The sequence below is a fragment of the Trematomus bernacchii genome, unplaced genomic scaffold, assembly GCF_902827165.1.
Source record: "Trematomus bernacchii unplaced genomic scaffold, fTreBer1.1, whole genome shotgun sequence".
Lineage (NCBI taxonomy): Eukaryota > Metazoa > Chordata > Actinopteri > Perciformes > Nototheniidae > Trematomus > Trematomus bernacchii.
Window position 1 is genome coordinate 13856841 of NW_022987593.1, and position 24171 is coordinate 13881011.

General features: G+C 39.4%; 3 protein-coding genes across 3 annotated transcripts in view; all 3 read right to left on the reverse strand.

The window, feature by feature from the left end:
- LOC117481734 (E3 ubiquitin-protein ligase TRIM39-like) overlaps window positions 1-24171 on the reverse strand; it is a 937572-nt gene that overhangs the window by 207764 nt on the left and 705637 nt on the right. The window lies entirely within an intron of this gene.
- On the reverse strand, window positions 4526-12598 carry prokr1a (prokineticin receptor 1a). Its single transcript, XM_034129854.1, has 3 exons — window positions 12588-12598; window positions 8039-8502; window positions 4526-5240 (listed from the first exon to the last, which is right to left on the reverse strand). The coding sequence occupies exons 2-3, from the start codon at window positions 8464-8466 to the stop codon at window positions 4526-4528; spliced, it is 1143 nt and encodes a 380-aa protein (XP_033985745.1). The 5' UTR covers window positions 8467-8502; window positions 12588-12598.
- snrpb2 (small nuclear ribonucleoprotein polypeptide B2) lies at window positions 15471-23005 on the reverse strand. Its single transcript, XM_034129689.1, has 7 exons — window positions 22925-23005; window positions 21852-21923; window positions 21356-21528; window positions 19666-19797; window positions 18054-18089; window positions 16849-16937; window positions 15471-15850 (listed from the first exon to the last, which is right to left on the reverse strand). The coding sequence occupies exons 2-7, from the start codon at window positions 21913-21915 to the stop codon at window positions 15691-15693; spliced, it is 654 nt and encodes a 217-aa protein (XP_033985580.1). The 5' UTR covers window positions 21916-21923; window positions 22925-23005; the 3' UTR covers window positions 15471-15690.

The following is a 24171-nucleotide window of genomic DNA, read 5'->3' on the forward strand; positions in this document are numbered from 1 at the left end:
ACAGAAATGAATCACCAAATGTTTTGACTTGCCTTCCATCACACTCAGTTATTAGATGAATCAGCAAGAAAAATATGCACTTTACACAAAAGATAAATAGTCACTCAGAGAATATCAGGTCATTCTGATGAGTTTCAAAATAAAACATCTTTGAACGTCCCTCGATCTTTACATATGAATATATAAAAAACTGTCCATAATCAAAGACTCATTTCACTTCAGGGGGATAGCAGACCACCTTAAAGTGGACCTATCATGCTATATTTGAATAATATATTGTAGGGCCATACCTATATAAAACATGTCTGGTATTTTGAAAATAAAACTTCACAAACAGATCATGCATTTTAGCCATGCCTCATTTCGCTCTATTTTGCTCTCCTCCAGCCCTGTCTTTGCATGCGCTGCAGCTGACCACGCCCCCCTGCAAAGGAGGGGGGCGTGGCACGAGCGTCATGTTACCATGCTGTTACCATGCCACGGCAACCTCTCATTCCCCTGATAGGTGGAGAGTTGGCCATATAGGCGGAGCTCCTCGTTCCTGACGTCAGAGAATTTTCAAATCTGGATCAGTCTGTATCAGATCCGTTGCAGCCCCGTTTTTAGAGATTTGGGTATGGAGGAAAAGAGAGAGGGTTGTGTTTTCTGACACTTGGTGAGTTCCCTGGAACACCGGGGACACATATTCATGTATAAAAGACGTACAAAAGTGCATTTTGCATGATAGGTCCCCTTTAAATATTCACTCAGAGAATATCAGGTCATTCTGATGTACAGTTTCAAAGTAAAAGATCTTTGAAGTCTCATATATGAGCTAACGTCCCTCTATTTTATAGCTTATTTGTTCCTTGAAAGGCAAATCATTTTCTTTCAAAATTCGGTAAAATGATGCAATAATGTGTTCATCTCTTTCATCATTTGGCAAAGGTGGAGCTAATTTTAATAACTTTAATTTGCTGGGTAGCTTAACCTATAGTGATATATACTTCTGAAGCAATTGGAAACAGGACTCAGAGAGACACGAGGAGAGCTGGAGCTTTGATGTCAAACACTGATGATTTATTTGGAGCTTCGGCCGGAGAATTCACAAGACATGTCACGGGACCACACGGTTGAGATGCCACAATCAATTCTGAAGCACTCTTCTGTAGCTCCAGGTTTGAACTAGTTCAAAGTGTAATAATCAACATTCTTCATCAGCGAGACTAAACAAATATGGACCCTGAATCTAACTAGAGCTGTCGTCCATAGAAAATAATGTGCGCCAGGAAACCTACGTCCCTGAAAAGAAGGGCTGCTAGATGTCCCTGAACAGTAAACTATCTCATGGCAGCTTGTGCTCTGTCATAGACTGGCATCAACAATGCGCCCAAGCTGCTCCTGCTTAAGAGAGATAGCAGCAATACCCAAGGCAGTAGAACTATGCCATGGGAAAGGAGACAGTGAGAAGAGACAATTATGAACTGTGTCAAAGGTTGAATACCTAAGCAAATTATTCCCCAACAATAATAATAATAATTCATTCTATTTAGAGGACACCTTACAATTCATGACATATTAATGAATATTATTTTATATAATAAAGAGTAGAGGATATATGCATCCAGAGAGCGTCACAGAAACGTCACCACATATATTATTAACACACAGGGAGTTAATCCACACACTCAACATCAAACCACTTCCTGTTTCACCTCATTACTTCCTGCTGGAGAAACAACTCATTATATTTACTCATTACAACAACAAAAATCAGTAAAGGCCATGACTCTGCGAATTAGCTGATGGATGTTGAAATGTTTCTTTATTCGTTTGGAAAATTGTCCCTTTTTTAACCCCCAATTTACCATTTCGGATCAGCTGGAAAATGCTTCGTCAGGCGGTGAAAACAGAGCTGTTTTACTCGATGAAAATCATGGCAAAATAACTTTTTAGAGATTTGTGACGACACAGAATAAATCTGCAAACATATAATGATCTTAGAGAATATGACGCATTGCTGTAGATACAAATACCCAACTTTATATAAAGGGGTTCAAATTAACACAATGATAAACATCTACAGTAATAACATGTAACATACGCATTAAAACAGCAGTAATATCAATCCCAAAACATCAAGCAGTAAAACACTGACAGGCAAGCTATTACTGCACAATACCTTTACTAACATTTATTGTAAATGCAGGACTTTTACATGTAATAGAGTATTTTCAAAGTGTCTTATTACTTTCACAGTACCTGGTTATTTCTTCCACCGCTGCTATCACTGAGAACAATTAAAAAGAAACCTCTCCAATTGTTACGGGTCTAAACTTGAAACTTAAAAACATTATTTATTTACATTACTTAGCAAAAGGGGAATTTCAGGTTTGAAATACAATGAAATCAGATGCAGTAGAATCCAAACTGAGAGTTAACGTGATTATAAACGCCTTATCAACATTTGTCATTATATTATTTTTTATCATTATTGTATAAATTAAATAATAACCCCCCCACTTGTCTCTGGCTGCAGACGTGCATTTGCATCATGTTGCTCTAAATCACATGTGTCAAACTCAAGGCCCGGGGGCCAAATCAGGCCCTTGGTGGATTTAATTTCGGCCCGCAGGATAATTTCGAATTACTATTAGATCTGGCCCGCCGGTATATTGCACGCACACCTTCACTTCACTCAATTCAAGGAGCTCCTCAGCTCAGAGCCTGACCCCAAACATTGATGAACTTGCACCCAAGATGAGATGCCAAGTATCTGGCTTGAACTAGCATCACAGAGCAGCACACTGAGTTTAATGGATGTTTCCTTCTGCACTTTTTTTCTCACGACAACAGGGCATGTTTGTTTTTTTCTTTGAGGGAAATAGTTTTTTTGAAGCTGTTGTTGGCCTGTGGAAAAATGTAATCATAAGAAATGACTCCGGAAAAGCTTCAGATAGAGCCATAAGAAATGAATGCTACTGATTATTTAATGTTTAATGTTGTTTTTATAGGCAATAATTTAAGCTTTCTTAGTTCCAGGTTTAATATGTGCAATAAGTTCATTTCAATAAGTTTTGCAATAAACATTGAACCAGTCCGGCCCTCGACTAGTACAGATTTTTTTATTTTGGCCCACTGTGTATTTGAGTTTGACACCCCTGCTCTAAATCAACAGGACAACAACGTGATTTCTTGAAGAGGCTGTTTCCTTATTCGTTGAATCGTTGTCGTCGTGCTTCCCTGTGATTGGCTCGGCTGTGATGACGCAACTGATGTGATTGGCTGAGAGAGTCTTTATTAATAAACACCACACCTTCTGATATATATCCTATCTCAGCCAGCAGCGTCTACTCTCTGCTATGCTCGTAAATCATCAATGACATCAATCAACAATAACTGTTGTACTCATATATGACGCACATTTCTCAGCACAAACCGTATAAGTGTCTCCATAACCTAAAGCATTCATCTGGTTGCATCTTTAGTACTTATTTAATGTATTATCTTAATAGTTATAGTTAATTGTGTTTCGCTGTATAATATTGAACCTTACATTATGTTTCTTTCACCTGCACTATTTTATTCAAATTGATCGTACTCTGTTTCATTCCAACTATTTTTATTTTGGTATTATTATTATTTTGTCGTCTTATGTCCTTTATATAATATGATGCACTGTTGGAGGACTTAAGATTTTCATTGCCATGACTACACTTTAGCTACTGTGCATATGATAATAAAACCCAAGAGTCTTGAATGGGGAAATATACATTTAGTTTTGGTTTGCATCCTCAATGTTATCACACCGGTGTTTACTGGAACCTTTTAAGCTTGAAGCAAAACCAACGCTTAAATCTAGTATTTCTACAAACTGTGCCCAGCTTTTCAGAAACAGAACTTCTCACACGTTACCTTGCACAGCATCTGGATTCTTGCAATATCACAACATCACACCTATCTTGCTTCAACTAATGCATTTGTGAATGGACCAATCAGCATCCTCCACAGCATTGTTTATGTGTGACGCAACACAGAGAGGCGACTGTTCCTTCAAAACAACAGTGATGGTATTTTTTCATCGAAAGAAGAACAAAGAATGGCACTGAAGGCTGTCCTCGATGAAAAATATGTTTTTTTTTAATCTTCTCCTTGTTGTTTTTCTCCAGAGTTTGACTGACATTTGATTCATCCAATCAACTGCCAAGTATTTTTTACTTGAGTGCCTTTTCCAAACAGTTTCCAATGACATCTCAGATGCTTTTGTACTTGGAAGTACCTCCATCTCCCGGCTGGACGATACGACTTTGAATGATCCCATGTTGGTGCCTATTTGATGAGATTCTGGATGTTTAAGCAGATCTTGTAGTTATTTAATTGCTCTTTTTACTGCACTGTTAGTATATAGTTTTATTATTATTATTATTATTATGCTGCTGTGTTTATTTTATTTTTGTAACTTTGGCACAACAATTTCCTTGGGGATAAATAAAGTCCTATCTTATCTTATCCAGTGTGCTGTTAAAACAGTCCTATATTTGACGTCCTATGTCCTATATTTTGACTTCAGCCTCTCTCCCTCCATGTCGTCCGTCACTCGGAGAGACAAAGTCCGTGTCTCGGTTTCGACCGAAGACTTTGCCGGAACAAAAGTCACCAGCCTCAGGGGGAACTTTCCCGCCTTCTTCAGACGCTTGGTGTTGTTTCGTACGCTCATAAAGCAGAGGGTGTTGATGACCCCGTTGCTCATCGCGAGGCACTCGATGATGTAGAACACCACTAAGGAGTTCCTGTCCCTGGATATAAGGGTGGGGTAAAAGTCCCTCAGTAGGGCGTAACCGTAATATGGCGCCCAACACAGGATGTAGGCGACCAGCACCAGAATCAGAACCACCACCGTCCTCCGTCGACTCTGCAGCCGCTTCTGGATCTGCTGCGTCTGGAAACCGGGAACGTCTTTGAACCAAAGCTCCCTGGAGATCTGGATGTAGCAGACGGCCATGACGGTGACCGGGACCATGAACTCCAGGGCGAAGATGAGCAGGAAGTAGGAGCGGTAGTAAAGCTGCTGGTCCACGGGCCAGATCTGAGCGCAGAAGGTCTTGTGGGATCGACCCTCCTTGTGGGGGTACTTGGTCTCAGAGAACATCAAGGCGGAGGGGATGGAGATGAAGATGGGGACGATCCAGACGGTCAGGATCACGCAGTACGCCGTCTGGTGCTTCATACGAGGCCTCAGAGGGTAGAGGATGGCCATGTACCTGCACACAGGAAGAGAGACACACACTGAGATCCAGAGAGGGCAAAAGTACACACATCCTTTACTCAAGTAGAAGTACAGATACTCATGTTTAAAAATACTCTGGTAAAAGTAGAAGTACTGACTAAACTTCTTTACTCAAGTAAAAGTAAAGAAGTATGGGCTTTGAAATGTTCTTAAGTAAAAAGTACCCATAACTAGCAGCTGTTTTAAAGAGTACCTGACCTCCCTTTATATTAATAGAACAATAATGTCATTGTTAGCTAATGAATGTTTCCATGCTGAACAACGGCAACATGACAACGTTTTCATTGGTCCCTCTTCTTTAGAGAAGACCAGGAAATGATGGATACACGGATCGTGTTCAAATCAATAGGCACGCAATGACTCTAAATAATAATGATCACGCCACCAAACACACATTCAAACTAAAGGAACCAGCCTGTTTGGGAAATGTAAGAAGTAGAAAGTACAGGTATTTGTGTTCAACATGTAAGAAGTAGAAAGTTCAGGTATTTGGGTTCAACATGTAAGAAGTAGAAAGTACAGGTATTTGGGTTCAACATGTAAGAAGTAGAAAGTACAGGTATTTGTGTTCAACATGTAAGAAGTAGAAAGTACAGGTATTTGTGTTCAAAATGTAAGTAAAAGTAAAAAGTCGTCGAGTAAAGATGGCCATGTACCTGCACACAGGAAGAGAGAACACACTGAATCAAACCTGAAATTCCACTTTTGCTAAGTAATGTAAATAAATAATGTTTTTCTGAATCAAACACTCGGAAGGACCAACTAAAGCACCTGGGGTGTGTTCGGCCTGACCTGGAAATGTGAGCTATGTTTCCACTTTAGTTTTAGGCATTAAAGACACGTACACAAGTTTTTGTAAATATAGCTTTTATATGCAGTTAGGTATTTTGTTTACTACCTCACAACATTTAAGTTCACTGACAATAGAGGTTTAGTAAAACTCTAAAAAGAGTATGACTCCTTATTAGATGAATGAAGCAACATGACATTCAGTGGTGGCATACATTGTTAAAATAAAACAGGAAATTATACACACACAAAACTAAAATCATGACATAAACATACCCATGAACAGAAAATACCCCTGATTACCCATGCACCTGTGGAGAATGCTGTATACGTGAGAAGTTAAAAGAATAGCTTTGCTAAAGCTAAACATAGCCTGAGGATTTCAGCTTGATCGAGCCATTAGTGTGCACTGATACAGGAACCTGTTCTTTTTTAAGTCAGCACACATCTTGATGCTGAGCTTCCAGTATCTTTTACCAGTGACTGCTGATGTCTTCTGTTCTTATTTAACTATTGCTGAGAGGTAACCTAGTTGCACGATTTTGTGGCAGGAGATTACAGACTTTTGAATGGTTATTGTTTGATATTGTTTGTCATCATTTCCTAAAGCATGAGACCCTCTGAGACTACTAAGATATCCAGAAAATAATAATTCACATTTGAGAAGCTGGAACCAAAGCACAATTCTTATAATTAAATGGTCCTTAAAATAAATGCTAACCAACCAATTAACTCATTGTTTCAGCCTTGGTAATCATTAAATAATCTAAAATGTATCACCATGTCCAGTAGCTTAAGTAATTACACCTTTCTCAAGAGGTTTTTCAGGGCTGTTTTCAACTTTGAGAGGAGACATTTTAATCAAGAAGCTGACGTAAGTGTTGCAAACAGCTGGAGCCTCACTTTGGGAACTGACCAGAAAAACTCTAATTTGTTAGTCATATTTGATTTGATGCATGAAGCTGTTAACTAGCTGACACAATGAGACACAGTACCAGATGTTCAGCTGGTCTACGGACTAAAGAGGGAAACTGGAAGCACTGTGACCGTCCCGGATAAACAGAGATTATCCATCTTCCCTCCCTGCAGATGCTGTGAGCGTCAGCTGATGATGGATCTGGTTCAGGAGCTGAGAGAAGGCCCTGAAGATGCTTTTATTGTAGGCAAACGTAAATCATCAAAAGAGATCTGTTCGATGTGGAGCAATCGTTAAATTGTCTATTTTTCTGGCAATAAAGGTTCGGAATTTAAGCCAAAGAGGAGTCTGTCCTTTTGTACTTCGCTGCAGACTGCTTGACACTCTGTAACGATTTACCTTCTTGCAAGAATAAACTCCCTAAAAGTCTTATTCCAAGAATCTTCATTTCAGTATAACATAAGGTTTCCTCACCATTTTATTATTTGTTAGTTAGTCTTGATACATTTCCGCCACACTCTTTAAAGGTCTCCTATTATACTGTTTTTCATCAATATATTATAGGTCTCAGATATATATATAAAGCATGTCTCTGAAGTGTTTGGCTCCAAACACCAAACAGATCATTGCAGCATCCCATAATCCCCTCTGTTTCAGCCCTGTTTCAAAAGTGCTGATTCTCTGTCTGTTACTTTAGATGAAAATAAGGAGCCACTCCCCACGCCCCTCTGAGAGATATTTGGTTACAAAGAACTCAATGGTGCTCTAGGAGGAGATTCAGGTGATAAGGTGGGGGGGGGGGTTACCTTGGTTGGTGATTGGCTTATGGTTACACAAGCCAAAACATCGTTATGACATCATAAAGTGTCCAAAATCTGATCAGCTCATTTTCAGACAGGTTTTTATATAAATGGATCAGGACAAAAAGTGAGAGAATCTTTGTTCCTGAAACTTTCAGAATCTCTTTAAACAGAGGGGACACATGTTGATGTAGAAAAGACATGAAACATTTGACTTTGCATAATAGGTGACCTTTAAACTCCATGATGAAGGTGCAGTTGTCTCACCTGTCCACAGCGATGGCCAGCAGAGCGTTAGTGGACACGTAGAGGGAGACGGTGCGCAGGTAGTTGGTGGCGGCGCAGAGAAGAAGCCCGTGATCCCAGGACAGCTGCTTCACCACGTAGTAGTCGAGCAGAAAGGGGCAACAAACGGTCGCCACCAACACGTCCGAAACAGCCAGGTTAGCGATCAACAGGTTGGTGAGGTTTCGGAGCTGCTTGTAGCGAGCGAGGCTGGCGATGAACAGACAGTTTCCCACGCCACAAACCAGCATGATGCCCACCAGAACCACCGCGATGACGATGGTGGCCACGAAGAAGGCTCGGCCCTGCGTGGTGTCCGGGATCTCGTCCAGAGGAATCTCGTAGTCCAGGACGTCTCCAGACAGGAAGTAGTCGGGTTGACCCAAGCTGCTGTTGGTCCTGTCGTCCATTTTTGGATTTAGGTGAACATGCTGAGGTGGGAATTTCTGCAGGAAAGGTGTGTGATTAAAAAGTCAAAGTCAACTTTATTGTCAATCTTTCAGTTTGTGTGTACAGACAGAGAGATTGAAAAATACCGTTTCCCACAATCCCGAATACAAAAACAAATATATATAAAAATATGTATGCAAATATGTATATACCTATATATACACAATCAACAGACACATTTATACATATGCATACATTAAGACCTAAATAAAAGCACAACAATCAATATATACAAAATAACAGTCACTTCAATATCTTTGAGAATGTACATTAGTGCAAGACTGTCCGTAGCAGCGTAAAAAAAAGTGTCTGAAAAAGGCCCAAAAACTGCTTTTAAATGGACTTTGTAGTGACTTTACTTTCAACCTTTTTGTCCCTGTAGGGTAAAAGGGTTTCGCAGCATAGAGTGCATCACAAACAAATCATGAAAAGTCAGTGAATCAAAAATAAACAGCAAGCGTAAAAGCATATTAATCAGAAAAGCAACAACTACATGATGACTTTTCTAATGTACTCCTAGATCAAATAAATCTGTTTCAGGGTCAAGAATGAACTTCCAATCTCAGCTTTTAAAGAGCACATATTCAGCTCATTTTCAGGTGTATATCAGTATGTAGTGTCTCTACTTTAAAGAGTCCTCTCCTGCTGATGTTCAGGTGTATATCAGTATGTAGTGTCTCTACTTTAAAGAGTCCTCTCCTGCTGATGTTCAGGTGTATATCAGTATGTAGTGTCTCTACTTTAAAGAGTCCTCTCCTGCTGATGTTCAGGTGTATATCAGTATATAGTGTCTCTACTTTAAAGAGTCCTCTCCTGCTGATGTTCAGGTGTATATCAGTATGTAGTGTCTCTACTTTAAAGAGTCCTCTCCTGCTGATGTTCAGGTGTATATCAGTATGTAGTGTCTCTACTTTAAAGAGTCCTCTCCTGCTGATGTTCAGGTGTATATCAGTATGTAGTGTCTCTACTTTAAAGAGTCCTCTCCTGCTGATGTTCAGGTGTATATCAGTATGTAGTGTCTCTACTTTAAAGAGTCCTCTCCTGCTGATGTTCAGGTGTATATCAGTATGTAGTGTCTCTACTGGGACATGTCTCCATGCTTTAATGTTCAAAAAGCTCTTTATTTTTCTCATACTGCCTGTGCTGCAGCACCTCTTTTCACCCTCTGTCTGAAACCAGAGCCCAGTCTGCTCTGATTGGTTAGCTGGCCGGCTCTGTTGTGATTGGTCAACGGCTTAGAGATGTCCCGCCCCTTAGCCTATCACGTACAATGTATTGAAGCCATATCCAAAAGAAGCGCAAGTGTTACATGGTGATGTCACTATGTTCCAGAAATAGAGTCCAATGGAAACATTTCAGGAAGGGAGGAGAAACTCACTTTTTAGCCTTTGCAGACCATTTACATGCACAAAAACCTATATAACACAGCACTACAGGAAAGAAAAAAACAGCATCTTGAACAAAAATGAACACCAGGAGATAACAAAGGATTAAGGATGGAGAGTTATTTTTGTTTGCGAGTTGAATGGGAAGATTATTTGGCTCTTGTGCGTCAGTGAAAACATTACTGCTTGACTTTCTGTAAATCACACCGGCACCGACTCTGACACTTTTACCGTAAAGACTCTAGATACAGTGTTGGACACACAGAGAGCTGTTTGGCCGCTCAGTGTGACTCCAGACCTCTGAGGGCTTTGACTCACGTGTTTCGTAGTTTTGCTGATGGCGTTGCTAGGTTACAGTGTTCATGTGTAGTCCTCTTGTTAGATTTGTCCGCAGGTCGGGGAATGTCTCAGCTCTGACATCTGAAAGAATCTTTTACTGCTCGACACAAGAGGTTTGTTTACCAAGATTTATCAAGAGAGGGTCCACTTACATTAATCACTGTTTTAAAATTAAAGTCAAGCAAAGTTATTAATTCCACACTGTCATATTACTGACTCTTTACTGACTCTGTCATAAGCAAAAGTCATGCATTGAAAATGTGTCTTAAGGACGATTTTGTAGTGACAGTTGAAGTCGCTTATTTGTACAGCTAATGGAAGAATTAATTCATACCTGCTGTAGAGATATTAAATAATATTAGATTATATTAGATTAAAACATGGGGATCCTTAATCAATTTGACCAGACTATGGAAGTGTTGTATTGACCAATTAATAGAAGAAGGGATGATGAAAACAAAAAATATTAAGATTCATGACTCATATTAAAGAGGACCTATTATGCTTTTTGGGGTTTCGTTTTTTTTTGCATGTAAATGGTCTTCAAAGCCTAAAATCCCTGTGTTCCCTCCAGAGGGACTTTCTGTCCACACTCTCCCCCCCGATTGAAACACCTCCATTGGATTCCTTTGTTTTCTTCCAGAACATAGTGATATCACTATACACTCGCGAGCATACTTGCGAGGCTAAGATAGGCTAAGGGGACGGACATCTTTAAGCGGTTGACCAATCACAACAGAGCCGGCCAGCTAACCAATCAGAGCAGACTGGGCTCTGGTTTCAGACAGAGGGTGAAAAGAGGTGCTGCAGCACAGGCAGTATGAGAAAAGTAAAGAGCTTTTTGAACATTAAAGCATGGAGACATGTCCCAGTAGAGACACTACATACTGATATACACCTGAAAATTAGAATAATATGTCCTCTTTAAAAATATGAATGATCACATTGTAAAGTTGACATAAAAGATCATTGTTTATTAATCATGATTTATAATACATTCCCCAACTATATGAATTGTAACTCAAAATGTATTCTACCAGAAACACATTAAAAACACTTAAAATTACATGATATTGTTAGGTTTCTGAGAATAACTCCGACAGAGTAAAGTGGGATCTAATGAAATGTGAATGCCATTCTTCACGACTTGATAATTTAATTTGTTTTATCATTAAACTAATATTACATCTGTTTATTTCATAATAGTAAGACGTTCCTTAGTAACACTGTTCTTGGGTCTTTGTTTAAAGGTGGGGTAGGTAAGTTTGAGAAACCGGCTCGAGATCGCTAGAATTTGAAAATACACAACCGGAGAAAATCTGCCACTTCCTTACAGAGCCCCTCCTCCAACACACACGAGCGCGCACATGGCCAATGAGGGCACGAGATAAGTTTGTGCACAGATGGAAGGCTGACAGGCAGGTAGGCCATCCAGTTATTTTAGCCGGCAGGCTAAAATGATTGGTCGTACTTTTTACAGTATTACAGCTTCCACAGATGAAATTTTTTTATGGATTTTTTGTCAAAGCACTTAAGATATTCATTGCTATCGGGATGTTAAGAGCATTCCATGGAATATAACAAAAAGTGTATCTCGAGCCGGTTTCTCAAACTTACCTACCCAACCTTTAAGATTCCTTGTTTGGGTAAACAATAAATGTACGTTTCATTTAGTTTGCAATACTCAACAAGCTATGCACAAAAACGGATTAACTAAATATTATTTTTAAATGGTAATATGTCATTATACATTTAAAGATTATTATCCAATTGAACTGTCATGACTTCAATCAAAACGTGAGTGTCACTCTAGAAACGATATTACGTCTTAATTGTGATAATAACAAACTTATGATAATACAATATTTAATTGTGTTTCAAAATATGTTTTACTTGAGGTGTTTCCAAATCTCTCTACGACCCTTTAAGGTCCCCTGGCAATCTCGTCAGGTATATATCGATTAAAAATAAGATATGAAACAAACAACAATAAAAGAAACAGATGAGATCCGGGACGGAAACTTGTACATACTTCAAATTAAAATATGAATCTTTAACAAAATATTCCTGCAGGAATCACGTGCAGAACCATGTAACATTAAGGTTAATTACGCACAGCCATTTGCGTCTTTATAAATATCAAATAACCTTTAGAACAAACAGAAAGTTTTTCGGTCTAAATCTACGTTTAAATAAAAAAGACATGCAGGTTTCTCCGTGATCCTCCAACTGACTTCACACATCATTAATTGAAAGCCGAATCAAATTAAATCACATCATTGAATACATAAAAGGACGAGCTGTCTGAACACTAAGGTTTAATTTAAATAAAGGAGATATTCATTTGGGATACAGACCTGGAGCTGCTCCTCCGCGCGCTCTGATGGACTGAATGACAGAAAGATCGCGAGGCGCGTTCACGTCATCTAGCGAACCAACACGCACACATATAGGGACGCGCGCAAGGTGATCAATTAAGCCGATGTATAGAAAGAAACCAACATCTCATCAAAAATTCAGAATTTCCCTACGGGTATGATTAACTGTCCATCTTGTCTTTAAACATGATTGATTACACACTTACAGTTTATACGGCTGAAACGATTTGTTGTAATCAATCAAGCCACTTTAAAGATGACTATAGGGAGCAATTCGATGTTTTAAGTCTTTTATCAAGTCAAACATCTCATTATCTAGTTCACAGATGTGAGGGTTTGCCGCTCTTCCTTTTGAATAATGTGTTGTTATAATATTGAGTTTTGGACCGCTGGTTGGAAAATCTAATATTGTTAAAGTGTCACTTTGGTCTCTTAATTATTAGTCCTAAATGAGCTCCACGTCAACAGACTACAACAGTCAAATCCTATAATTTTTTTTATAAATGCACGAGTAATAATAATCTGATGTTACAAAATACAACAGTAGAGGGACATTTTTATACTTTTTATGTGAATGTTCCTGATTATACTCGCATATAAACACCTGGCATAGTGCTGACATCTGCTCCTGTGATAGCTCCTGCTACAGTAGGTGTTTTGCCATTATGACACACACACACACACACACACACACACACACACACACACACACACACACACACACACACACACACACACACACACACACACACACACACACACACACACACACACACACACACACACACAAATTAATAGAGTGCCTCAAATATGTCTCATCCATTCCTGTTCAACAGGAAAATAACAATGCGCCTCGCTGCAGACATGTCATCTTGATAGCTCTTCAGTTTGTGGGGTCATTAGAGGTCATGCATTTAAGGTACAAATGCTGAAAATGCCTCCACGTATTCCATTCAACATGCCCTCATTATTACCCAAGGTCAGATTAGAGCAGGAGTTAATGATGAGAAGGCAACATTTCTGGTCCATGTCACATTCAGTCTACATCTTCAAGACGTACAGTCCAATTTAAAACAGGATGTTTATATGACAGAAATTACTTGAGAACAAGTGACATTCAAAACCCTTTCTTCAGTAAAAGTATGAAGAATGATCAGCAAAATGTTCCTAATATAGGAAAATACTTCCTTTTGCAGTCAAATGTTTCCCTTCGGTGTTTCACTTTTATTATTCTGGATTAATAATCTTGCTACAATCATGTGTATGTTGCATTTTACTGTGGCAGAAGATTATTATATTATAGTCATTTTTACTCATTCAGTTTGAAAAATGTTGTTTTTTGGGGGTTTTCACTTTCCTGTAGTGTTAACAAGTAACATGTAAGTTATAGGTGTTTGTGGCTAAGGGGCGGGACATCTCTAAGCGGTTGACCAATCACAAAAGAGCCAGCCAGCTAACCAATCAGAGCAGACTGGGCTCTGGTTTCAGACAGAGGGTGAAAAGAGGTGCTGCAGCACAGGCAGTATGAGAAAAATAAAGAGCTTTTTGAACATTAAAGGAAGGAGACATGTCCCAGTAGAGACACTACATACTGATATACACCTGAACATCAGCAGGAGAGGACTCTTTAAAAGTAGAGACACTACATACTGATATACACCTGAACATCAGCAGGAGAGGACTCTTTAAAGTAGAGACACTACATACTGATATACACCTGAACATCAGCAGGAGAGAACTCTTTAAAGTAGAGGCACTACATACTGATATACACCTGAACATCAGCAGGAGAGGACTCTTTAAAGTAGAGGCACTACATACTGATATGAACCTGGACATCAGCAGGAGAGGACTCTTTAAAAGTAGAGACACTACATACTGATATACACCTGAACATCAGCAGGAGAGGACTCTTTAAAGTAGAGACACTACATACTGATATACACCTGAACATCAGCAGGAGAGAACTCTTTAAAGTAGAGGCACTACATACTGATATACACCTGAACATCAGCAGGAGAGGACTCTTTAAAGTAGAGGCACTACATACTGATATACACCTGAACATCAGCAGGAGAGGACTCTTTAAAGTAGAGGCACTACATACTGATATACACCTGAACATCAGCAGGAGAGGACTCTTTAAAGTAGAGGCACTACATACTGATATACACCTGAACATCAGCAGGAGAGGACTCTTTAAAGTAGAGACACTACATACTGATATACACCTGAACATCAGCAGGAGAGAACTCTTTAAAGTAGAGACACTACATACTGATATATACCTGAACATCAGCAGGAGAGGACTCTTTAAAGTAGAGACACTACATACTGATATACACCTGAACATCAGCAGGAGAGGACTCTTTAAAGTAGAGTCACTACATACTGATATACACCTGAACATCAGCAGGAGAGGACTCTTTGAAGTAGAGACACTACATACTGATATACACCTGAACATCAGCAGGAGAGGACTCTTTAAAGTAGAGACACTACATACTGATATACACCTGAACATCAGCAGGAGAGGACTCTTTAAAGTAGAGACACTACATACTGATATACACCTGAACATGTGCAGAATATGTCCTAGCAAAATGCATGTTACATCTGCATGCCGTTTTATGGATAATCAAAAGCACCAATAACATGAAGAAAGTAGTGCTCAGTCTGACCTTTCAGAGTTTTGTTTCTTTTAAGCTGTCCCGTTAATGGTGAAGAAACACATGTAGATTGTATATTTTGCATTACCGTTGTATCTCATGAGTAATATCAAAAGTTTAAGGTGTTCTTGTTCTTAGCCCATAAATACATTGATAATGAAAATCCAGGAATAAAACACATCTAAAAACAACATATATGTAAAAGCCTTTTATTTTACAAAAAAAGATTTAGGCCAGTGATCATTCGCCTGACCTCAACAACGACAATTTACCCAACAAAAAGTAATAATAGAAAAAAAAAAGAAAAAAGGAGGAGATGTACGATTTACAGAAATAAAAGCGAACGGACAGAAAGGGACCCCATCCCCCCCCCCTCACAGAGTCTCTGCGTCCCTGGATTAAACTCCGGGGATCTATTTCTTGGCGTACGTGATCTTCATGGCGCAGGTGGCTGTGATCCTGAAGCCCTGCAGCGCGTCTTTAGCCACGCCCGCCTGGTTTTCACTCTCAAACTCCACGAAGGAGATGTCGTGTTTCCCCGGGACGAGTCGCACCTCTTTGAAACCGGGAAACCTGCAGAGGAAGAAAAACACCGTCAGCACACACACAATAAATGTCTGACAAGCTGCTGTTACGAGACAGGCCTACTCATCATTCCCAGGGTCAGAAAACAAACACGCAGAAGCAGCTTTGAAGTTTTATTGGGGCAGTCACTCTTCCCCGGGTTTTTACCACGAATGGCATGGCAGTAAAAAGGCAAAGAAAGTGGCTACATGTATGTCAGTAAGAACCATCAGTACCTCAGTCAAAGCTAATCGATGAAACATTAAAGCTGTACTCATTTGCTTTAGGTGTAGTGAAAAGGCATTTTTTCCAAACAATGCACCACTGTTTTGAAGTTGCACAGGAGTGATATAGAAGGCAGACTCCACTGTAGGAACAGATCGAGCTCTCAGTATGATAGCAGCAGAAATAATACACCCTGTGTAAAGCACATTATAGAGAGGGGAATCACAGAGGCTCTCCGTGACCGCTGCTGTGTCGGAAAATTGTCCGACTTCATGCCAATAATTCAGAAATTACGTAATAATACCAGTTTGTCATACATGTCTTTATTACAACACCACATGTTTATTTGATTTATCTCCCCCCAATATATAACTAAATACTAGTATTGTTAACTTGTGATTGGTCATGAGTCATTGCTTATTATTTTTAAATCGATGGACACCACTTTTTTTTATGCTCCAAGGATGTGGAGTAAAGGATCTTCCAGAGTTTAAAAAAATGTTTTATTTGAGGTTAAAAACCTTTTTTCTTTGCAAATACTTTTCCAGAGGTCATTCAACAACATAGTATTATTATACTTCTCCACCTCTTGCAGCAACAACTGGAATATCCAATGTTTAACTTCTATCTCTTTTATGATTTGTCTTCTTTTCTGTTTAGGTCATTTAAATGTCCATGTGTGTTAATGCCTATTTAAAGCACGTTGCCTTTATAAACTACCCTTAACCTTAAAACACAGACAGACTCTTTCTGTAAAGCCAGACGCCTGGCAGTGAACTCACTGGTTGAACAGCATGGAGAGCATCATCTCGTTGGTCTCTTCAGGCAGGTTGTTGAGGAACAGGATGTAGTTTGGAGGATTATCCGCCACCTGAGAACACAAGAGAGATTGTGTGTTAGAGGTGCGGAACAGATCAACTAAACATAGGGAAGATTTCCATTTATAACATTCACTTTTTCTGTCATGGAATAGTGGATTAGGACCGACTTGGGACTCAGGTCCCGTTTACACGGAGACGAAAACGAACCTTAGTCGATAACAAAAAAGTCTTCCGTCCACACGGAATCGGCTCAAGAAACGTGTCCGTCCACACGAGACCGCTCGACCCGCTGGAGTACATATGCCGGGCCTGTAAGTGGCGCTGTACTTCCGCCACAAAATACACCAAAAGCAGCGAATAAGACCCCCCGAGCATGGTTGCCTGGTTGGCCTTCTGTCTATTCTCCGCGGTGGATTTAGCAACATGTAGTTCATGTAGTTCTCCATGTCCACTTGTTGCTGATGGTTGTGTTGGAGGAGCTGTAGATTTTGCACTAACATCTGTATCATGGTCAGTAGCGTCTGGAGCACGAAAGCAACCCTGTGATCCGCCATTGTTGTTGTTGTTGGCGAAACACATCAGCAATGACGCGGGGGTGAGCAGGAGAGGTGGGGAAAGGCGGGGCTATGGCGTCATCGTTATCAGGAAATGATCGTATAGGGCGTACACACGGAGCCGTTTGCCCCCCCAGAGCGTTTTGTCCGCAGACCTACCCACCTTGGGAGCCGTTATCACAGGGCTATCGGATCGGGCTCCGAATCCGCGTTTCCGTGTCGGCCTCGTGTGAACGAACCGTCTATACGATAGAGAACTGTAGCGGATACAACCCGTTCCGTCTCCGTGTAAACGGGGCCTCAGTTCACAAAAGACACTTCAGAAATGATATGCAGCTTTAAAAATAACGCAAATCTCACGTTTAAAAAATAATCTTTGCACACAGACTGCAAAATCATACGAGGCTCAAACTGTTTAAATGGGTGAAAAAGTTGTCAAAATAGCGTCAGTAATAAGTTCTCAATTGGCGAGAAAACTACATTACATTTTCAGTTATAAAGTGTCAACTAGTCCAACCTTTCTCTGCTTTATTTCAACAATAGTCTAACATGATCCTGGATTATTTGTTCAAACTCAAATAAGCCGATTAGTGTGTGCTCCTGTCAGCTTACCTGTGCTGAACCGGAGTGTGGAGGAGATGTTGATCCCTGCAAACAAGAAACAAACAACAGTAAACAACATGAAAACTAGCATCAGAATTTTGGGTTTGCGTGCATATTAAAAGAATAACGTGCTTTCAGAACAAGGAATAATACTCTAAATTCTAAAACTACAGAAATTAGCCACCTAACACTTACGAGTCAACGGATCTGTAAAACTGAGTTTCTCCACAAAGAGTCATGCAAAAATAACCACTCATACGTTTTTGGGAAATAAGTCAATCAGCTTGAAAAACAGGGTTTATACACTTTTTCACCAATGTTTTTCAATGACTTTTCCATGACCTTTACCTAATTTTCCATGACCAAAAAAATAACTCTTTCTCAGCGGTACCACTGAAAATGGTTTATTTGAACATGGAACAGGAAAATATGGTCTGAAACATGTTGTGCCTATCTAAAACAAGTCAAATAGGCTTACTAGCTTCTACAGGCTAAAGTAACTAAAACTGGACCGACTGGAAGCACATTTCTCATAGGGTAACTAAAGCAGTGACGTTGGTAAGAAGTCATATTTTAAGATAGATAATGTAGCCACGTGACGTTGGTAAGAAGTCATATTTTAAGATAGATAATGTAGCCACGTGACGTTGGTAAGAAGTCATATTTTTAGATAGATAATGTAGCCACGTGACGTTGGTAAGAAGTCATATTTTAAGATAGATAATGTAGCCACGTGACGTTGGTAAGAAGTCATATTTTAAGATAGATAATGTAGCCAGATCTTCTCCTCAGAAAGTTATTACAGATGGGCAGCAGTTCACAGCCTTCTGCAAATGTTCACCTCCTCCTCCAAACTATGTCCTGGAATTGCAGGGTGTGTGCTGATGATTGTTCTCTCGTGTTTATACTGCTATCTAACGTCTCCTGATTTATTCTGCAGAGGTGACTGATCCCAAACACTCTGACATGCACACAAAAAAATTATGAGAAACAAACAGCTTTTTGGAAACATTTCTTCCAGTTGTCTCATTTCCCCTGTCTTTTTTTATTACAGTCATCAATCTCCCTGCCAAGTGAGAGTAATATGTGAAGTTCGGTGATCCAGCTTTCATCAGTTCCCAGCTGCAGAGGAACAGCGCGTCTCGTGGGTGGAGGGCTGGTGGAGTGTTTGTATCTGACCTTAAATAGCTTTGAGACAGTGTTTTTGTTATGAAGCCGGGTAAAACAAAGGTTTTCCATATTTTTTTACGGCTTGAAAATACACTGCACAACTCTTTCCCCAAGAAAGCATGAATTTTACGAGTTATAGATTTTATATCTGATCTCTAAAAGGATCACTATCAATTTCCGATGCCCCTCATGATATTCACAAAGTATCCAAAAATGTGCTCCATGTTGTCGAATTACTTTTCTCTACATTTTACCCAAGTAACATTTTGAATTAAGAGGTTTAACTTCTTATATTATTTATATATTTTAATATTTTTAACTGTGTTATAGTACTTTAACTGAGGTAAAGGATCTTCTCCGGTCACTCCTGACTTGCTGCTACGTTGCTAAGTTTGAAATATTTGAAAACAAAACTCAATCCCGCTTTAAAATAAATAAAAGCGTGACTTACTGCCGGTTTCTTTAGCATGCTGGTTGGCGGCTCCTGAGGCTTCTTCTTCTTGTCCTTCTTTTTATCCTTGTCGCCAAACGTGCCTCTCGCCTTGGCGATGACCTCTGAGTCTGTCTTTGCGTACTGTATCCTCTGGAAAACAAAATAAATCCAGTCAATAAAGCCCAGAGCCCTTTCTGAGCGGGGAAACGTGTCAAGGATTCTGATATATTGTACATTCTTGCAGCCGTTGTAGCAACATGCACTCAACTTTGTTATGTTTCATTAAAAGGTCACCTATTATTCTGTTTTTCATCAATATATTACAGGTCTCAGATATATACAAAACATGTCTCTGAAGTGTTTTGCTCCAAACACCAAACAGATCATTGCAGCATCCCATAATCCCCTCTGTTTCAGCCCTGTTTCCAAAGTGCTGATTCTCTGTCTGTTACTTTAGATGAAATAAGGAGCCCCTCCCCACGCCCCTCTGAGAGATATTTGGTTACAAAGAACACAATGGTGCTCTAGGAGGAGATTCAGGTGATAAGGTGGGGGGGGTTACCTTGGTTGGTGATTGGCTAATGGTTACACAAGACAATCGTTATGACATCATAAAGTGGCCAAAATCTGATCAGCTCATTTTCAGACAGGTTTTTATTAGGGATGCTCCGATCGATCGGTCACCGATCGAGATCTGCCGATACTCACTCTCTACCGATCGATCGGTGCTCTCTAAACATGCCGATCGCGAGGGCCGATCGTAAAATACATGACACTTTTCTCTGTGCGCGGCAAAACAAGCTCGCCAAAATAGCTTCACCGGTCTGGCATTATTTTAAGGTGTCCGAAAAAGACAGTAAAATAGCGGTATGCAACGTGTGTGTGAAGCAGAAATCCTGCAGCTCCACCCGCTGTGACGGAGCGGTGCGAAACACACAAGAGTTAGACCTAACACACTTAGCTATTTTATCTACCTCTGGAACAAGCTAAACTAGTTATAAATATGTTTATTCTTCACTGTCGGCCTCACACATTACTGGATCAGCGAGCTGCATGAGACGATACTGACGGGCTGTCAGGAGAGGGAGAGCGGGGGGAGAGAGAGGGGGAGAGAGAGGGGGAGAGAGAGAGGGAGAGAGAGAGGGAGAGAGAGGAAAAGAGAGCGCTTGCTCATTTCTCCCGTGTTATTATCCAAAGTGAATGTAAACTTGAATAATATACATAATTTGAATGTAATAATTAAGTTGATTGTTGTTTGTGGAAGCTCCAGTGAATGAGCCCCATTAACTGAGTTTTAAACATCACTTTAAATGGAAGATTTAAAGTGATGTTTAAATCTTCCATTTAGGCCCCGCCCACTCGATCGGATCGGCGATCGGTATCGGCAGATACTGATTCCGGCGATCGGCGATCGGCCCCAAAATTGGCGATCGGAGCATCCCTAGTTTTTATATAAATGGATCAGGACAAAAAGAGAGAGAATCTTTGTTCCTGAAACTTTCAGAGTCTCTTTCCACAGAGGGGGGGGGACATGTTTTGGATTTTGCATAATAGGTGACCTTTAAGGTACACAAGAACCATGATAAAGTTGTCTGATCACATATGAAAACATGACTAAAAACAGTCAGTGTATCACTTAAAGAGAGAGAAAAGTGGCCATCAGACAACGTGTGTGAGGACACGGCAAACACAGCAGCATTATTCCTACCATGGGTTTGTTGTAGAAGGGGAAGCCCTGAAGTTGCCTCAGTGCGTTGGTGGCGGCGGCGAGCTCTTTGAAGACGACGAAGGCCTGACCCCTCGCCTTCATGGTCTTCATCGCCACGATATCGACGATCTGACCGAACTGAGAGAAGAGCGCGTAGAGCGACCGCTGCATCTCTAAAGGAGGAAGAGGAGAAGAGACAGAGTTTGACACAAAGGCTCATGTGTGACTGCAACAACACAACCATTACATGAGTTTAGTTTTAGACATCATAGTCTAGAGATAAGGCTTTAGTGGCAATGTCCAGACTTCTTTGCATCAGCCTAATATGGTAGATACTTTCATCCGACTCATCATAGATTTTCTAAGTATATATGAGTAACAAGGAACTTCAGGTTCAAAGTGTCAAAGCACTTCTTTGAGTTTGGTTTTATTTGTGTTTACAGGTTATTATGAATTCACATTTTAAGCCATAAAGTGAGAATTAGCAGTAACTTACCTTCTTTCTTGACTTTATCATTTATATTGTTGATGTAAATCGTGTGGTTTGGTCGGATATCCATGGTGGTGTCTGACAAAACAGCAGGAGAGGATGTTAAAATCTGCAAATCCATATCTGAAGCCTAAAAACACTACTGATGAAAGGGGGGAATCTTCCTTCCCTTATTTACCACTATTTTAACAGATACAAAAACAGTACAATTGGAAATAGATTTGAGGAACTGATCAACTTCTTACTGTCACACATACAGTATACCCACATAGTGTAATTTAGACTCTGCATTTAACCCAACCTAGTATAAGGATGCAAGGGGCAAGGAGATAACTCAAGGTGGTCCCAAAAAAAGAAGGAACAAATAATCTAAAGTATTTTTTGTCTAGGATAATAAAATCTGCACACTCAAGTTTTTATGCTGATTTCTTCTGTTCTAATTGAAGGGTTGCTCAGAGGGATGTTTGTGTTTTCTGTCCTTTACATTGTCAGTCTGGTTGAACAGTTGTACAGTGTCTTGTTCTCCGTGTATAAAACAAAACAATCATACAAATAAAATATATATTTTAATAGGATTTTCTACAACCTAACAGCGTGAAAACCATTCAAACATAAGGCTCTTAAACATCTGATTGTACCAAAATCATCTGCAGTTGCAGAATACTACACACTTCTGCACAGTAATGAAACTGTCACCACCAATGCTAATGACATATAAAACATCTCCAGAAAGTCTTAATAAACATGTGTTATCCTACAAATCACAAATAAGGAGTTGCTAACACAAACGATAAAGCACAACTATCAAAGTTATCATTTAATTTCCATTTTCAAGAGTTTTTAACGTTTTAATCAGGCCATCTGCGTAGCTGAAGCTAATATTAGCATACGTTAGCTCAACGCAGGCTACATCCATTCATAGGGGAAGGCTAGCAGCAGTTAGCTATGTGTTCAGCTAACTGACCAGGGTGATCGCTGATAGAAACATAATCCATATACAAGTATTAACTGTACAGGGGATCTGGTAAAATGTAGAAACAGATACGAATAAAGGAAAAGTGTGTACATATTAAACTCACCTCCTCACCACACTGCTCACATGTAACCGGAAGCTGCTGCTCGCGCCGATAACACAGAGCGCTGCTTTAACCTGATTTAACATGTAGCGCCCCCTCAGGCCGGGAGGAGAACTACAGGCAGCATTTATAACGTTTCACATGATGTTCATTCATAAATGTGTGGGTAAATACCATTTACATTGTAGTAAATGGAGAGGAGTCTAGCCCTCCTTTCCCTGTTTCATAAATGATTTCAAGTCCCTTTTTCTGTCCCTTAGAAAAATACAATCTTGTAACCGGTCGATAAAGATTTACAATGACATTTCCAAATGGTTATTATTTTAAGTAAGCTTAATGCCTCTTAAATGTATTTTTCTTTCCCCTGGCTCTTATTGGATGTATTATTGATGTTTTTTGTCTTATTGTGAATGAATGTCATTGTAATGTCCTTTTTTCTTTGCACTTATGTTGATAACTTGATGATATCAAGATGATGGTAAGTTCTAAATATGTTAAATACAAAATAAAATAATACAAAATAAAAATAAGTGTAATTTCCTACCATAGAATCTCGATAAGAAATATGCTTATGAAATCAGTTCAGTAAGAATAGAATAAATCAGCATTAATTTGTAGCAAAAACTGAAAGTATAGCAAATAAGTGTTTGCCTATTTAAATAGGAACAGTCACCTTTAAAAATAGTAATGTAATGTAATTTCTTCGAGATACTAAGACATGATTCAAGAAAGCTTATCACTATAATAACTTCTGACATCTTTATTATCAAAAGGTTATGTTTTCAGATTGTTTTGAGAATGCTTCCAGTGGTTTTAAGAAACTAAGTACATTTACTCGAATACTTAAGTACAATTTTGAGGTACTTGTACTTTACTTGAGTATATCAATTTTTGCCACTTTCCATTACTATTTAGAGGTAAATATTGTATTTTTACCCCACTACTATGTGTAGTTAGTTTGCAGATATAGATGAATGATAAACAATATAATCAACACTTTAACAAGACTGCAGTTACATCTGGATTAAATTCACATTTTTCCCAGCAGTAGATAAAGTAATTAAAACTAGCTGCAACTTTACCAGCTTTGATAAACATATGAGTACATCAATAATTATAATGAAAACATTTTATATAGATTATTCTTAAATGGGTCAATCTGCACAATGACTACTTTTGCTTTATATTTTGATGCTCATACTTATGTAATTCTACTTGAGTAACATTTTTAATGCAGGACTTTTAATTGA